The 18,492-nt window shown below is 48.8% G+C and overlaps 1 protein-coding gene across 1 annotated transcript in view; it reads left to right on the top strand.

Annotated features, from left to right (window-relative positions):
• LOC121277706 (coiled-coil domain-containing protein 162-like) overlaps positions 1-18,492 on the top strand; it is a 111,274-nt gene that overhangs the window by 22,932 nt on the left and 69,850 nt on the right. Inside the window, exon 10 of the mRNA XM_041187342.1 lies at positions 15,606-15,715. Coding sequence (XP_041043276.1) covers positions 15,606-15,715 — 110 coding nt within the window. The remainder of the gene's footprint in view (positions 1-15,605; positions 15,716-18,492) is intronic.

The following is an 18,492-nucleotide window of genomic DNA, read 5'->3' as shown; positions in this document are numbered from 1 at the left end:
GACTGCAGCAGTTCAAGAAGACAGCTCACCACCACCTTCTCAAGGGCAACTAGAGATGAGCAATAAATGCTGGCCCAGCCAGCGTAGCCCCACATCCCGTGAATGAATGAAAAAAAAATTGTTTTGCTGCTTCCACCTTCAGATTTTACTTACAAAGGGATCCGACCCGTGTACTGCCCTAGAGGATGCCTGCTCTGCTTTGCTCTTACAGACATCTGAGTCTTTTGCTAGCTGTAACCTCCTGTCACCATTCACCCCCATGCCCCTTTGCTGGAAGTCCATCTGCAAACTACAAGCACAACTGGAATTTTCCCTCCTTGGCATCATGTTGGTCAGGCTGACACTGTTCTGGGGGAAAATCCACCGCTAAAATAAATTGAAGCCATTTCATCCGATTTTAATTTTGTAAAGTACTGGTGTGGAGTCCGATAGAATGCAAAAGTGCAATCCAAACAGATGCAGGTCTGTGTGACACAATCTGAGCTGCAGTAATGTAAAGAGATAATCCAAACGTTGAAGGAGTTTGAAGTTGGGTTGAAAAGAGAAGTAAGTGGCAGAATGGATTCCAAGCAGGCAAAAGGTGTGCCTCATTTCGGTGATGCCTCCCTGGATGTGCTGCTGGGGGTTGTGAGGGGCTGGAGAGAGATTCTGTCCTTAACAGCAAGAGGAAAAGCCTGCAGTGGAAACCGTGGTTGGAGATAGTTGAGGAAGACAGCAGCAGGAGTGGGGGGGTGGTTGGGGGTGGGAGGTGGGGGGGGGTGGGGGGGGGGTGGGGGGGGTGTTGGGTGGGGGGGGGGGGGGTGGGGTGGTGGGGGGGGGTAGGTGCGGGGTGTTGGTGTGGGGAGGGAGGGTGCTGTGCTCCTGAATTCAGTGCAGAAAGCACTTTGATGACCTCAGCAGGTCAGGAAATTTTTTTTCGAAAAATATACTTTATTCATAAAATATCTGGAAGAACATTACAAAACATTTTTAAATGGTCATCACAAAAAGTACAACCAGATTCAACTTTTACACATGGATCAGGAGGTGCTTCAGTATGATCAATGAATATTACAATCATTTCAATTTGGTCATTACTGACAGTCAGACAATGGTATTGGAGTTATCAACATACATCATGTTGCACTCTGAGGTGCTTCAATACAATTATAATACAATTATTATTCAATGCATACATTCATTGTGAACCCTACAGCCTGAGGGGTCTATACAATCCCCAGCCTCTTGGTGCACTATGGCAGAAAGGTCTTAGACAGCACCCTTCAGAAAACGGACAAGTGCAGAGGCATATTCACCTAAATCCTGCAGTGCATATCATCTCACCTTCTCAACCCTATTCCAGCACAGCGTTCCTCACATTTACCTACATTGCAGGTGCACCCATTCTTCTCTATCTATGCACTTCACATCCCCATCTATCCATCCGCCATTTCCACTAAAGCCCATCCTTACACAATTTCATGTCTCTCCTTCAAAGTCACCCTCACCAAAAACGTTCCATCTGTCAGCTGAACAAATGCCATTACGCTGTTAGAATCATGGACCAGACCCCCAAATTTTGGTACGATCTGGTTAGGACCAGATCACCAGGATTTTCCGTTTCTACGATTTCCCGTGGCGGGCAGGGCAAAAAATCTGATGGACCAGCCAAACATCTGTTGACTTTGGGCGGGAATTTCCAAGGAACTGGAAAATCCTACCCATTTTGTTTACACTGTACAAAGTTTGAAACCCCAGGTATTTGCTAAGAGAATAATGCCACAAGAGTCCATGGTATTTGAACAAACAAAATAAACTTTACTCTATAAAGTCAGAAAAGTAAAACAATTTACAATATCTTTCTTATACTCTACATTAAGAATTAACATAAGGTAAACATGAAATAACAGGCAAACTGTGGTCGAACACACTTCACTGCACAATAAATGGCAGATGCAACCAAGACCAATCCCAAGGATTTCTCAGCAACCCACCCAGACGTCAGTATTCACTGTGAGTTACAGAATCTTGTTAAAGCTCAGTCTGCAATTTTCCGTCCACGTTGGCATCAGGTATCATGTTGGGCGGTTGGGGAGCAAACAGTGTGGCAAGAAGGCCAGGAATCGGTTTTACGCTGTCATGAAATAGGTTTGCGATCATCCACTTCACCCATAAATGGCGGGCCGCCATTCCCACTGTCCAATGTTGGGAGCATCATTTTAAAACATTTGCATCTAATTATAAGCCCTTCTCATTGGAATAATCCCCCACGCTGGATTATCCGGGCATGTCAGCGTGTTTCACAACTGTGCATAATCGACGTGAACCTGGCGAGCTGCACTTCACCCAGGACTTCGAGGTTTGTTTACTTACTTTGCTTCAGTCAGCGCTCGCAGTCAGCAGCGCCGTGGGCAGGTCTCTACCTACCAGGCCAGCCATAAGGCGGGTGTGGCTTTTCAACAGCTGCAGTGCTAGGGCTTGCTTGGGGAAGGGGGAGAAGTGGCCTGGGGCAAGGGAAGAGGCTGCAGGGTGAGGGCTGTACTAGAGAAGGAGGGTATGTGTATTGAGGCACATGTTGATCTATGCAAGTAGCCTCAAGATGGTGAGGGCTGACGAGGCAGCCTGCAGAGGAGATGAGGCCAGATGGAGATATGAGGGTTTGAGTGAGAGAACGAGTGGTGATGTCCCTTGAGTTGGCAGTGATTGAGGTGCCAGTGAATGTGTGATGGCCTTGTGAGTGTGAGTTTAGAGTGATGAGATGGGTGCCTTAATAAAAACAAAAAAACTGCGGATGCTGGAAATCCAAAACAAAAACAGAATTACCTGGAAAAACTCAGCAGGTCTGGCAGCATCGGCAGAGAAGAAAAGAGTTGACGTTTCGAGTCCTCATGACCCTTCGACAGAACTGTCGAAGGGTCATGAGGACTCGAAACGTCAACTCTTTTCTTCTCCGCCGATGCTGCCAGACCTGCTGAGTTTTTCCAGGTAATTCTGTTTTTGTTGTTGTAGATGGGTGCCTTACCCTGGCAACATGGATGAGATCATTCATCCGTTTTCTGCACTAGATGGCTGACCTCTAGTTTTGGCATTGACCACCTCTGCCACCACCTCCCAAGCTCGTAGTGGTGAGACTAATGGGCCTCCTGCGGCCAGAACGGGGGGTAGATGACATCGTGTTGAGCCTGCACGGTGATTGGAAGACGTTCCCAGTGATATGTCACTGAATCAGGTGGGGCTGAACTCTGCTTTTGGGGCCATGTCTTAACCGGTGCCCTCCTGGGCTGCAAGCATTGAGAAGTGTGTGTGCAGCTGCAATTTAAATATGGCGCCCTGCATGAGGAAGCGGTGAGGTAACAGCATGTTGGGTAAATCGGAGGCCGCCCGTCAGGGAGATGGCGTATTTCCTGTGGCTGCATAATTAAAGAGGCAGGAATGGGACGATACAGCGCAAAAACCCACCATTGCGGCTGGTGGGTAAAACGTTCAGTTTCCCACCCGCTGCCACACTTAATGCACATCTGGGTGATTCCGCCCTCTGTCTCCCTGATGACAGAATTTTCAGTCTTCACCTTCGAAGATCTAGCCTCTGAATTCCCTCCAAAAGTTGCTCCAACTCGGACTGCCTCAATGACTGCTCATCTCCCAGGGTTTCAACCTGGTCTCCCAAAACCACGTTCCCCTGGGTTCCCGAGTTTGGACTCAACACCTGCTCATGGACACAACTCCAGCTGTTCAGAGCAGAACACCAAAGGGTTACCTTCTCGCACTAACAGCCCACGGCACAGGGTGATAGAGCAAACCTCCAAAGTGCAGAAAGTAACCTCTAAATTGTACAAGTAACATCTCAGCAGAAGTGCTGTAGGAATACATAGGAACAGGAGTAGCTCCTCGAGTCTGTTCCACCATTCGATGAGATCGGGGTTAATCGGTCACGTAACTCTACATTCATGCCTGTGCCTCATATCCCTTAATAGCTTTTGGTTAACAAAAATCTATCAATCTCAGTTTCAAAATTAAATATTGACCTAGCATCAGTTGCTGTTTGCCGAAGACAGCTGCAAACTTCTAATACACTTTGCAGGTACAAATTTTTCCTAATTTCACTCCCACAAGGTTTGTCTAGATCTTTCCTGATAGATTTGCTCTGAGCAAACCCTTTCCCACCAGCAGGTAAGAAAGCTGCTGTGAGGACTGAGAATTTATTGGTACCTTTGCTTCATTTTGCTTCTGCCCCCGAAATTGCCATTGAGTACTCGCCTTGTGTTCACTGGTGAGTTTCGGGAAGCCCAGGAAATGCATGAATTGGACGTTAAACTGGAAACAATGGTTGAATTTTCCGGTTGGCAGGGGGTGGGGCGGAGCAGGAGCAAGTGCGGACCCCATCACTGCCTGCGATAGGGTCCACGCCGCCATTTTACGCGGGTGGGCCAATGAAGGCCCGCCCAACGCATTTCTCGACTCCCGAGGATAGCGGCAGTGGGCGGGTGGCGGTGGGCGTGGATAGACCACCGGGTCCAATGGCAACCTGGCAGCCTGTTTAAATGAAGGCCTGGCAGCCTTTTCTAGGCTGCTCACAATGGCAAATGCAAGGCCACAGCAGAGGGTTCTGGTGAGCAGGCCAGCCCGGAGGGTAGGCCCGTGGGACATGCCAGGCTGGAGGGTAGGGCGGGTGGACATGCCAGGCCGGAGGGTAGGGCGGGTGGACATGCCAGGCCAGAGGGTAGAGTGGGTGGACATGCCAGCCCGGAGGGTAGGGCGGTAGGGCCAGTGTGCCCCTCATTTCTCAAGGTGATTGCCTTGCTGCCCTCCTCGAGGAGGTGGCAGCACGGCAGGAGGTGTTGGTTCCCCAGGATGGGAGGAGGAGGCCCCCCTCACATGAAGAAACATGCCTGGGAGGAGGTGGCGGAGGTGGTGAGCTCCCACGACGTGGTGCGGCACACCTGGATCCAGTGTCGCAAACGCTTCAACGACTTGTTGTGCTCTGGCAGGGTGAGTACCATGTCAGCAATGGTCATGTAACCCAGCAGGTCGGCTTATCTCCTGCTGCTCCCCCACCAACTCCGAGTGTCGTGACTGCACTGAATCATTGACGGCGTGTGTCCTTTGCTGGGTGGGCCAGCAGATATTGCCCATGCTGAGGTCAGCCTGAGAGGGTGGTGAGGAGATATGTTTTGCCCCCACAGCACATGTTACACTGAGTCCCACATGACATGGAGGAGCTGCACCTAGGCGCAGTGCTGGAACTCCAGGACATGTCCTAATCAGGGTGATGAGATGCTGGGAGGGGATCTTCAAGTTGGCGTGGCAACGAACCACTTGTTTGCGCCTCCTTACTATGGAAGGATATACCGTGTGGTGCCTAATGTGATGTAGGCAGCATGTGGCCAAGTTGGGGGGCGGTGGTGTGGAGCAAGCCAAGCATCTTTGTGTGAGTGATCGGCAGCAGCGGGGTGAGGAGGCACTGGAGCCCTGATATGTCCCACTCTGGTTGGGTTGGGCTGTGTGCGAAGAGACTCCATGTACAGTTTGACTAATCAATGCTCTTCTCTCATTTTCAGGAGAAGAATACTCATAACGGGGCAGAACAGGCGAGGACTGGCAGCGGCCAGGCGCAGATCGCCATTCTTAGCTGCTTCGAGCAAGAGGCCCTGGATCTGGAGAGGCGCCATGCACCAAGGTCCACTGGTGTTGGTGAGGCTGGGGTGCCACGGCCAGGTATTTATGCCCAACAGTGAGGTCGCCATTGTCCTCCCAACATCTATAGCACTGCTGCATGTTAAATAATTTAATTGTGCAACATGGCTTGACCATTGGTTATGGAAGGATGAGCGCATAATGATTGGGGGGACAGGGATGCACATTGCCATTGTCTCCATGCTAAGTGATCCACTGTCCTTGTTCTTCCTTTCAGCATCAGTGAAGCAGGGCCAGGGGGAGGAGCAGCAGCAGAGGACCCCCTTTCACACCTGAGCAGTCTAAAGTCTCACCTGCATCACACCACCTCCGCCAGACAGGCACCAGCACAGATACTAGCACCTCAGTGGGATTTTGAACAAATGCTAGTGCCCCAGGACACAGCGGTGAGGGCACTTCACAGTTGCTGGAGAAGCTGGCAGAGACAGAGAGTGCCCACAGCACCAGCAGCCGGAAGACTGCAGGGGACCAGGCACATGCTCAGTCGGTGCCTGATGATGTGCCTCTGGAATCTCCGCGACGCAGCAAGCACAGGAAATGTGGCTGGGTGTGCGGGAGCATCTGGGGGAGATACATGAGGCTACGCTTGGATTGGTCTCTGTGGTGGAGGAGTCTACGTGGAAGATCGCTGAAGCAATGAGCCATGGTGAGAATGACGACTCTCATGGAGAGGCTCCTCCAGGAGACCCATCAGGTCTTCCTGGAGATGCCCTCTGACCAGCAAGCCCTCACATTGGCAATGACCTCAGCTGGTCAGTGCCAGTGTGGGAGATGGTGTGGGTATCAAGTTTCCCAGCTCGGTGCCCATCTCTTCACGGTGAGCAGGGAGGTCCGAGGCGACCTCAGATTGGCACAGCAGCTGCCTGTCATCTCTGCGGGCTCCTCTCAGGGCACTCCAGATGAGGGCAGCAGCTTGTCCGCCCTTCTCCCAGTAACCTATCATCCAGTGAGACTGCAATAACTGGGGAGATGCCAGCTGTGGAACTGGCAGCTCCCTCCCAGGTGGGGCCAGCACAGGCTCCATGGGCCAGAGTTCGACTGCCAAGGTCATCAAGGCCAACAGGACAGCAGAGCCAGCAGGCTGGCTCAGATGCCAGTCCCTAAGCGATGGGGCAGCCCCAAGATGTAGCACCCGGAAATGTAAACATAAAGCACCTTAGGCACACCACGGGTTTATCACTGGTGCTTTTGTATTGGCCCGAGATGAGGCCCTTATGATTTTATTTGATTTTTAACACTATTGTCTTTTTTTTGTAACAAGTTGCTTTGCTTGACACACTAAACTCAGACATGTCACCATGGCTGAGGGAGCCTCTTTTCTTCTGCATGGCTTCCAAAACTATAATGAGTGTTTTTTTAGACAGCTTTATTAATCTGCTAACTTGGCAGATTTTGCACTTAGGTGTCGAGTATCGAGCTGACAGCCCAGGCTTGTCCTGATGGACCATCCGTGGTGGACTAGCTGAAGGCTCATTGGATTAAGGCCTCCCGGGTGTCCCTGCCTCCCTGGAGTATCCCCGGGTCAGCGTCTACCCCCTCATCGTTTCCCTGTGTGTGCTCATCCTCGGACTCACTGCTGGACTCATCGTGTGCAGCCACAGCCACTGCGTCGACGTCTTCATCGTCCACTGTGTCCCCCCTTTCCAGCACAGGATTGTGGAGAGTGCAGCATGTAATCACTATCACCGACACACGATCTAGGGGATACTAGAGTGCACCCCCTGAGCGGTCCAGGCATCGGAAGTGCATCTTGAGAAGGCCGATGGTTCTCCCGACCACAGCCCTCGTGGAGGTTTGGCTCCTATTGTGGTGCTCCTCAGCTTCTGTTCTTGGATGGCAGAGAGGCGTCATGAGCCACCTTCTGAGGGGATAGCCCTTGTCACCCAGCAGCCATCCGTCAAGCTGAGCTGGAGCACTGAAGAGCCCCGGCACCTGGGAGTGAGGATGTAGGCGACGTGGGAGCTGCCTGGGTACCTTGCACAGGCTTGTAGAATCAGCATCCTGTGATCATACACTATCTGCATGTTCATGGAGTGGAAGCCCTTCCTGTTGATGAAGGCACTGGGCTCACCCACTGGTGCCTTGATGGCCACATGTGTGCAGTCTGTTGCACCCTGGACGTGGGAGAAGCCAGCAATGGCCACGAAGCCTCTGGCTCACTGTGTCTGGCTTGCCTGGTCCCTGTGGAAGTGGATGAAAGTCAGTTAACACCTGAACAGAGTGTCTGTGACCTGCTTGACACAAGTGTGGACAGCTGATTGGGAGACACCACAAAGATCACCCACCGAACCCTGAAAGGAGCCAGAGGCATAGAAGTTGAGGGCAGCTGTGATCTTTACAGCCACTGGCATGGGGTGTCCACCCACACAGTTCGCAGAGATCTCAGGCCCAATCATCTGACAGATATAGTTGACTGTCTCCCTTGAGAGACGGAGCCTCCTTCGGCGCTGCACCTCAGTCATATTGAGGTAGCTGCTTCGCCACCTGTATACCCTGGCAACAGGATAGTGACATCTTCTGCTGCCCCTTTGCCTTGGACTCCCTGTGGCCCCTGTGCCCCTAGTGTCTGCGCCGGTCCTCCCAAAGGTGGCTCCCCTGGAGGCTGAATGTGCACTCCTGGCCTCCTCCCCCTTCGAGCCCTCCATTCCTCCTCAGATGGGCTGCCTCCAGTGGACAGTTCAGCTCCCATTCCCAGGCTAAGGGAAGGCTTCCAGAAACCTGCAGGCCCAGAAAAGATTCCTCACTGCAGAGTGCTGACCTGAAGGTTAAGAGTCCAGAAAAAGCAGCTGGTATATGTTTTGAAGTACTGCAAATCACACAGGCAAGTTTGTAAAACTTTCACAAATAAATAGTTGGCTGTGCACATTCACGACCCCAGTGAGCCCTCTTATCCTGCCCGTGGATAAGGTTAATACAAACGTGTCCTAGCTGCCTGCGCCTGTGCGCCGCCCCAAAGATTGCACAGACACCACAAAAAATTGGCATTGATTGAACACTCAAGGGCCTTAAGTGGCCTGTAAATGAATGGCTGGCACGCGTCGGACATCATCACGCACCCACCCAGCGAAATATCGCAGTGGTGCGCGGTGATGTTGGGACGCTCGCCTGATGTCACCATGTGTCATTTTACGCGCAGATGTGTGGGACCCACCTCCGCATGACAACGGAAAAATTCTGCCCAGTGTGTCAGTATTACTCTAACTGAACAATTTACCCTCCTCTCCTGGAAGTGGGGTTGGTGGGGAGGCGGGGTTGGTGGAGGAGGGGGATTTGTTGGGAGGTGGGGGTAGTGCAATGGTGTTGTGCACGTGCAGCCAAACATGGTCTAGTTAAATATAAAAGCAAAATACTGTGGATCCTGGAAATCTGAAACAAAAACAGAAAATGCTGGAAAAACTCAGCAGGTCTAACAGCATCTGTAGAGAGAAAGACAGAGTTAACGTTTCGAGTCCGTATGACTCTTCTTCAGAGCTGAAAACTCTCAGCTGGTTGGAGATATAACTAGCACAAAGGAAGGTGGTTGTGGTTGTTGGAGGTCAGTCAGCTCAGCTCCAGGACATCGCCACAGGAGTTCCTCAGGGTAGTGTCCTTGGCCCAACAATCTTCAGCTGCTTCATCCATGATCTTCCTTCCACCATAAGGTCAGAAGTGGGGATGTTCACTGATGATTGCACAATGCTCAGCACCATTCGCCACTCCTCAGATACTGAAGCAGTCCCTGTCCAAATGCAGCAAGACCTGGACAATATCCAGGCTTGGGCTGACAAGTGGAAAGTAATATTCACATCAGTCACTCAATTGCAGGCAATCACCTCCAAAAAGAGAGAATCTAACCATCGCCTCTTGACAGTCAATGCCATTACCATCACTGAATCCCCCACGAGCAACACCCTGGGGGTTATCATTGACCAGAAACTGAACTGGACTAACCATATAAATACTGTGGCTACAACAGTGGGTCAGAGGCTAGGAATCATGCAATGAGTAACTCAGCTCCTGACTCCCTAATGCCTGTCCACCATCCACAAGGCACAAGTCAGGAGTGAGATGGAATACTCCCCACTTGCCTGGATGAGTGCAGCTCCCACAACACCCAAGAAGCTTGATGCTATCCAGGACAAAGCAGCCCACTTGACTGGTACCAAATCCACAAACGTTCTCTCCCTCCACCACTGATGGACAGTAGCAGCAGTGTGTACCATCTACAAGATGCACTGCAGGAATTCACCAAGGCTCCTTAGACAACACCTTCGAAATCCACAGCCACTACCATCTAGAAGGACAAGGGCAGGAGATAGATGGGAACACCACCACCTGGAAGTTCCCCTCCAAGCCACTCACCATCCTGACTTGGAAATGTATCACCGTTCCTTCACTGTCACTGAGTCAAAATCCTGCCCACTCACTTAACCTATCTTTGTCTGTCTGTAGCCTCCTTATGTCCTCTTCACAACTTACTTTCCTACGTATCTTTATGTCATCAGCAAATTTGACAACCATCCCTTAAATCCCTTCATCCAAGTCATTTATACAAATTGTACAAAGTTGAGGCCCCAGCACTGATCCGTGTGACACACCACTCGTCACATCCTGCTAACCAGAAAAAGACCCATTTATGCCAACTCTCTGCTTCCTGTTAGCCAGCCAATCTTCTTTCCATGCCAATATGTTAGCCCCTATACCATGAGCTTCTATTTTCTGCAACATTGTTCTAAGAAGACCAGGGGAGTTCACCTTGGTGCCCTTGCTAATATTTATCCATTAACCAACATTGCTAAAAATAGATTATTTGGTCACATTGCCTGTTTGTAGGATCTTGCTGTTTTAAAATTGTCTACTACTTTTTATCCATTACAACAATTCAAAAAGCACTTCATCAGCTGTAAAATGCCAGGATGTCCTGAGGCCATAAAAGGCAGTATGCTAATACAAGTATTTCACTTATGGTGTAGAGGTGGTGGTGTACTGGTATTGTTGCTGTACTGGTAATCCTGAGACCCAGGATAATGCCCTCGGGACCTGGGTTTGAATCCCACCATGGCAGATGGTGGAATTTGAATTCAATAAAAGTCTGGAAGTAAAAAGTCTAAGGATGACCATTGTTGATTGCAGGAAACACCCACCTGGTTCACTAATGCCCTTTAGCAGTCTTCAACATCAACCTGGACCACATGAAGTCTCATGGTATCAGGTCAAACATACCGCTGATTATCATGTACCGTTCCCCCTCAGCTGGTAAATCATTAGGGCATTGGTGCTAGTCCCATTGACCTGCACCCAGTCCATAACCCTCCAGACCTCTCCCATCCATGTATCTATCTAATTTATTCTTAAAACTTAAGAGTGAGCCCGCATTTACCACGTCAGATGGCAGCTCATTCCACACTCTCACCACTCTGAGTGAAGAAGTTCCCCCTAAACCTTTCCCCTTTCACCCGAAAGCCATGTCCTCTCGTGTTTATCTCTCCTAATCTAAGTGGAAAGAGCCTACTCGCATTTACTTTGTCTATACCCCTCATAATTTTGTAAACTTCTATCAAATCTCCCCTCATTCTTCTACGTTCCAAGGAATAAAGTCCTAACCTGTTTAATCTTTCCCTGTAACTCAACTCCTTAAGACCCGGCAACATCCTAGTAAGTCTTCTCTGCACTCTTTCAACCTTACTGATATCCTTCCTGTAGTTAGGTGACCAGAATTGCACATAATACTCCAAAGTTGGCCTCACCAATGTCTTATACAACCTCACTATAACATCCCAACTCCTATACTCAATGCTTTGATTTATGAAGGCCAGTATGCCAAAAGCTTTCTTTACAACCCTGTCTACCTGTGACGCCACTTTCAGGGAATTATGTATCTGAACTCCCAGATCCCTTTGTTCTTCCACACTCCTCAGTGCCCTACCATTTACTGTGTATGTCCTACCTTGGTTTGTCCTTCCAAAATGCAACACCTCACACTTTTCTGCATTAAATTCCATCTGCCATTTTCTGGCCCATTTTTCCAGTTGGTCCAGATCCCTCTGCAAGCTTTGAAAGCCTTCCTCGCTGTCCACAACACCTCCAATCTTAGTGTCATCAGCAAACTTGCTGATCCAATTTACCACATTATTATCCAAATCATTGATATAGACAACAAACAACAATGGTCCCAGCACAGATCCCTGAGGCACACCACTAGTCACAGACCTACAGTCTGAGAAGCAATCATCCACTACCACATTCTGTTTTCTCCCACACAGCCAATTTCAAATCCAGTTTACAACCTCTCCATGGATACTTTCCCCTTAGTTTCCTTACGTGGTCTGGTCTACATGTGAATCCAGACCCACAGTAATTAGGTTGACTCTTAAATGCCCTCTGAAATGGCCTAACAAGCCAATCAGTTGTATCAAATTGCTATAAAGCTGAAAAAGAATGAAACCGGACAGACCACCCGGCATCGACCTAGGCAGCAGAAATGACAACGGCAAAATCAGCCCTGTTGATCCTGCAAAGTCCTCCTTACTAACATCTGGGGGCTTGTGCCAAAATTGGGCGAGCTGTCTCACAGACTAGTCAAGCAACAGCCTGACATAGTTATATCCACAGAATCAGACCTTACGGGTAATGTCCCAGACACCACCGTCACCATCCCTGGGTATGTCCTGTCCCACCAGTAGGGCAGGCCCAGCAGAGTTGGCAACACAGTGGTATACAGTTGGGAAGGAGTTTTCCTGGGAGTCCACATCGACTCTGGACCTCACGAAGTCTCATGACATCAGGTCAAACATGAGCAAGAAAACCTCCTGCTGATTACCACCTACCATTCCCCTAAGCTGATGAATCAGTACTCCACCATGTTGAACACAACTTGGAGGAAACACTGAGGATGGCAAGGGTGCAGAATGTACTCTGGTTGGGTGACTTCAATGTCCATCACCAAGAGTGGCTCAGTAGCACCACTGCTGACCAAGCTGGCTGACTCCTGCTGCTAAACTGCCTCTGCGGCAGGTGGTGAGGGAACCAATAAGAGGGAAAAATATACTTGACCTCATCCTCACCAACCTGCCTGCCACAGGTGCATCTGTCCATGACAGTATTGGTAGGAGTGACCACCGCACAGTCGTTGTGGAGATAAAGTCCCGCCTTCACATTGAGGATACCCTCCATCGTGTTGAGTGGCACTACCACCGTGCTAAATGGGATAGATTTCGAACAGATCTAGCAACTCAAGACTGGGTATCCATGAGGCGCTGTGGACCAATGGCAGCAGCAGAATTGTACTCGAACACAATCTGTAACCTTGTGGCCTGGCATACCCCCACTCTACCATTACCGTCAAGCCAGGGGATCAGCCCTGGTTCAATGAAGAGTGCAGGAGGGCATGCCAGGACCAGCACCAAGCATACCTAAAAATGAGATGTCAGCCTACAATACAGGACTACTTGCGTGCCAAACAGCCTAAGCAGCAAGTCATCGACAGAGCTAAGCGATTCCACCACCAACGGATCAGATCTAAGCACTGCAGTCCTACCCCATCCTGTCGTAAACGGTGGTGGACAATTAAACAACCTATTAGAGCAAGAGGCCCCACAAATTTCTCCATCCTCAATGATGGGGGAAACCAGCACAAGAAATGACAGAAGGAAGTGGATACTGCAAAGGTTATGGGCCCTGACCATAATCCAGCAGTAGTGCTGAAGACTTGTGCTGCAGAACTTGCTGCGCCCCTGGCCAAGCTGTTCCAGTACAGCTACAACACTGGCATTTACCCAGCTATGTGGAAAATTGCCCAGGTATATCCTGTACTCAAAAAGCAGGACAAATCCAACCTGGCCAATTGCCACCTCAACAGTCTACTCTCCATCATCAGTAAAGTAATAGAAGGGGTCATCAACAGTGTTATCAAGTGGCATTTGGCTTAGTAATAACCTGCTCACTGATGCACAGTTTGAGTTCCGCCAGGATCACTCAGCTCCTGACCTCATTAAAGCTTTGGTCTAAACATGGGCAAAAGAGCTGACCATCAGAGGTGAGGTCAGAGTGACTGCCCTTGATATCAAGGCAGCATTTGACCAAGTGTGTCATCAAGGAGCCCTAGCAAAACTGGAGTCATTGGGAATCAGGGGGAAACCTCTCCGCTGGTTGAAGTCATACCTAGCACAAAGGAAGATGGTTGTGGTTGTTGGAGGTCAATCATCTCAGCTCCAGGACATCACTGCAGGAGTTCCTCAGGGTAATGTCCTCGGCCCAACCATCTTCAGCTGCTTCAACAATGGCCTTCCTTCCACCATAAGATCAGAAGTGGGGATGTTCGCTGATGATTGCACAATGTTCAGCACCATTTGTGACTCCTCAGATACTAAAGCAGTTCATGTCCAAATGCAGCAAGACCTGGACAATATCCAAGCTTGGGCTAACAAGTGGCAAGTAATATTCACGCCACACTAAGCAATGACCATCTCCCAGTGTTGTACAAATTGAAGTTTTTTCAGGTGGCAAATGTTAAGATGGGTACTGATTAATGAACAAAAATAAGATATAATCTAACCTTCGCCCCTCCATATTCAGTGGCATTATCGTCACTGCATCCCTCACTATCAACATCCTGGGGTTTATCATTGACCAGAAACTGAACAGGGTTAGCCATATAAACACTATGGCTATAGGAGCAGGTCAGAGGCTCACCACCACCTTCTCAACGTCTGTTAGGGATGGGCGATAAATGCTAGCCTTGCCATCAATGCCCACACCCCATGAACAAATTTTTTAAAGAATTGCATCTAGCTCTCCTCCCATGCTGATAGAATTCCATTCTTTTTTTCTCTTCAAGTTTTTCATCTGCATTATTTACTCAATTTGATCAACTGATTATATCTAATTAGTTGGGTTCAATATAATTTACTTAATTTATGAAGTCCTGCGGGCCTGCCCATTCAATTCTGCTTTTATTTATTTAATTAAAGAACCCTGTTCTAAAATGAGGTTCCCTTAGGCTGAACCAGCTCGTATTTTTCAGAGAGTCAATCAGTAAGCATCTGAGCTCATGAACCCACTGATACATGCGACAGGTAACCCTCTTCCTGACTCCCCAAAGCCTGTCCACCATCTGCAAAGCAAAAGTCAGGAGTGTGATGGAATACTCCCCACGTGCCTAGATGAGTGCAGTTCCCACAACACTCAAGAAGCTTGACACCATCCAGGACAAAGCAGCCTGCTTGATTGGTACAACATTCACAAACATTCACTCCCTCCACCATGCACAGTAGCAGCAGTGTGTACCATCTACAAGATGTACTGCAGGAATTCACCATGGCTCCTTTGACAACACCTTCCAAACTCTCAACCACTAGCACCTAGAAGGACAAGGGCAGCAGAAAGATGGGAACGCCACCACCTAGAAGTTCCCCACCAAGCCACTCACCATCCTGACTTGGGAATATATCACTGTTCCTTCACTGTCACTGAGTCAAACCCCTGGAACTTCCTCCCTAACAGCACTGTGCGTGTACCTACATCACATGGACTGTGGCAGTTCAAGAAGGCAGCTCACCACGACCTTCTCAAGGGAAATTAGGGATTGGCAATAAATGCTGGATGCTGGCCCAGCCAGCGAAGCCCACAAACCTTGAATGAATAAAAAAAAACTTGAATGGCTTTTCCTGATAATGAATTCCCCCAACTCTGTTGCCTGTTCTGCTTGACTTTCTACCATGCAAGGAACTTGTGTCCCCAGTACCTGGACCTTTTACCACAAGAAACCAGATGGTTATTATTCATTTTCACTAATTTAAAAATTGAAAAGACCTTTATTTATTGTTTGACTCTGTGTTGGAACTGAAGGAAAATAGCATTTAAAAAGCTCATTTGCAGCAACAAAAATATTTTAAACACCGTGACGAAAAAGGGGAAACAACGTTACTTACACTTGTAATTCCTCCTTTCTCTAGATGTTTGGAAACATTCAGTTATGACAGAAAACATCTTGATAGTGAGGCCTCAAATTGTTGAAAACTTTGTTCAAAAATTGAAGGAACATTCACAAGAGACCGACAAAGAGGTACAGAATCAATTCAACTTGCTAGCAGTTAAAAAGTACTTAAAATAAATGTGTGAGTTTGTTACCAAATGTTTGACATTTGATATTTGAATCAAATGTCAATAGTAGGACTCAGTTAAAAAGGTTGTTTCTTGAATAATGAAGCCATTGTGTCAAAATTGAAATGCTTGATCTTTTAAATTTATGCCTTTTATTTAGTTCTGTTCATTAGAGACAATCATTTTGTAATTCTGTAAATACTGCCTATGCCCCATTGCCATTTCACATTTTTAATTTGTGGAGTATTCCAAAGGAAAATAAATTTGCATCAGTTTTCTTTTCATTGGGCTTTTAATCCTACTTCAATGGACTTTGGGAGAGTTCTCGTCCATAAAGTGTAGACACTGGGGTGGGGGGAGGTGGGGGGGTGGGGGGGGGGTGGTTATTTTAACCTAGGGAGGGAAACTCATGGGATCAGATGAGTGTCAGCATTATACCCACCCTATGGACTTCAGTGGAGAGTAAAACCAGCATTGCACCCGATTCCCATTAATTTCCCAATGGCGGCTTAGAATAAATTTTCCACCACTGTCTGCAGTTACATCAAACTCGAAGAGGCATTGATGAAGGAAACCCCCAGCACATCCACCGCACCCCTGCCACCCTGCCTCATTCGCTCAAAAGCAGCCCCAAAGAGATACCAAATGCAGTGTAAGATACAAACAAAAAACTGCGGATGCTGGAAATCCAAAACAAAAACAGAATTACCTGGAAAAACTCAGCAGGTCTGGCAGCATCGGCGGAGAAGAAAAGAGTTGACGTTTCGAGTCATCATGACCCTTCAACAGAACTAGGTGAATCCAAGGAAGGGGTGAAATACAAGCTGGTTTAAGGTGTGTGTGTGTGTGTGTGTGTGTGGGTGGTGGCGGGGTGGGGGGGGGGTGGTGGGTGGTGGGGGTTGGGTGGGGGAAGAGAAGTGGAGGGGGGTGGTGTGGTTGTAGGGACAAGCAAGCAGTGATAGGAGCAGATCATCAAAAGATGTCACAGACAAAAGAACATGGAGGTGTTGAAGTTGGTGATATTATCTAAATGAATGTGTTAATTAAGAATGGATAGCAGGGCACTCAAGGTATAGCCCTAGTGGGGGTGGGGGGAGCATAAAAGATTTAAAAATATTTAAAAATAATGGAAATAGGTGGGAAAAGAAAAATCTATATAGTTTATTGGAAAAAACAAAAGGAAGGGGGAAGAAACAGAAAGGGGGTGGGGATGGAGGAGGGAGTTCAACACCTAAAGTTATTGAATTCAATAGTCAGTTCCGAAGGCTGTAAAGTGCCTAGTCGGAAGATGAGGTGTTGTTCCTCCAGTTTGCGTTGGGCTTCACTGGAACAATGCAGCAGGCCAAGGACAGACATGTGGGCAAGAGAGCAGGGTGGAGTGTTAAAATGGCAAGCAACAGGGAGGTTTGGGTCATTCTTGCGGACAGACCGCAGGTGTTCTGCAAAGCGGTCGCCCAGTTTACGTTTGGTCTCTCCAATTTAGAGGAGACCACATTGGGAGCAACGAATACAGTAGACTAAGTTGGGGGAAATGCAAGTGAAATGCTGCTTCACTTGAAAGGAGTGTTTGGGCCCTTGGATGGTGAGGAGAGAGGAAGTGAAAGGGCAGGTGTTACATCTTTTGCGTGGGCATGGGGTGGTGCCATAGGTGGGGGTTGAGGAGTAGGGGGTGATGGAGGAGTGGACCAGGGTGTCCCAGAGGGAACGATCCCTACAGAATGCCGACAGGGGGGGTGAAGGGAAGATGTGTTTGGTGATGGCATCATGCTGGAGTTGGCGGAAATGGCGGAGGATGATCCTTTGAATGCGGAGACTGGTGGGGTGATAAGTGAGGACAAGGGGGACCCTATCATGTTTCTGGGAGGGAGGAGAAGGCATGAGGGTGGATGCGCGGGAGATGGGCCGGACATGGTTGAGGGCCCTGTCAACGACCGTGGGTGGAAAACCTCGGTTAAGGAAGAAGGAGGACATGTCAGAGGAGCTGTTTTTGAAGGTAGCATCATTGGAACAGATGCGATGGAGGCGAAGGAACTGAGAGAATGGGATGGAGTCCTTACAGGAAGCGGGGTGTGACAAGCTGTAGTCGAGGTAGCTGTAGGAGTCGGTAGACTTGTAATGGATATTGGTGGACAGTCTATCACCAGAGATTGAGACAGAGAGGTCAAGGAAGGGAAGGGAAGTGTCAGAGATGGACCACGTGAAAATGACGAGGGGTGGAGATTGGAAGCAAAATTAATAAATTTTTCCAAGTCCCAACGAGAGCATGAAGCAGCACTGAAGTAATCATCGATGTACCGGAGAAAGAGTTGTGGAAGAGGGCCGGAGTAGGACTGGAACAAGGAATGTTCCACATACCCCATAAAGAGACAGGCACAGCTGGGGCCCATGCGGGTACAGATAGCCACACCTTTTATTTGGAGGAAGTGAGAGGAGTTGAAGGAGAAATTGTTCAGTGTGAGAACAGGTTCAGCCAGATGCAGGAGAGTAGCGGTGGATGGGGATTGTTCGGGCCTCTGTTCGAGGAAGAAGCTAAGGGCCCTCAGACCATCCTGGTGGAGGATGGAGGTGTAGAGGGATTGGACGTCCATGGTGAAGAGGAAGCGGTTGGGGCCAGGGAGTTCATCTTCCGACTAGGCACTTTACAGCCTTCCGGACTGAATATTGAATTCAATAACTTTAGATCTTGAACTCCCTCCTCCATCCCCACCCCCTTTCTGTTTCTTCCCCCTTCCTTTTGTT

This window comes from Carcharodon carcharias, chromosome 5 (genome assembly GCF_017639515.1).
Source record: "Carcharodon carcharias isolate sCarCar2 chromosome 5, sCarCar2.pri, whole genome shotgun sequence".
Classification (NCBI taxonomy): Eukaryota; Metazoa; Chordata; class Chondrichthyes; order Lamniformes; family Lamnidae; genus Carcharodon; species Carcharodon carcharias.
Note: the sequence above shows the minus strand (reverse complement) of the source record. Positions and strands in the feature narration are given on the sequence as shown.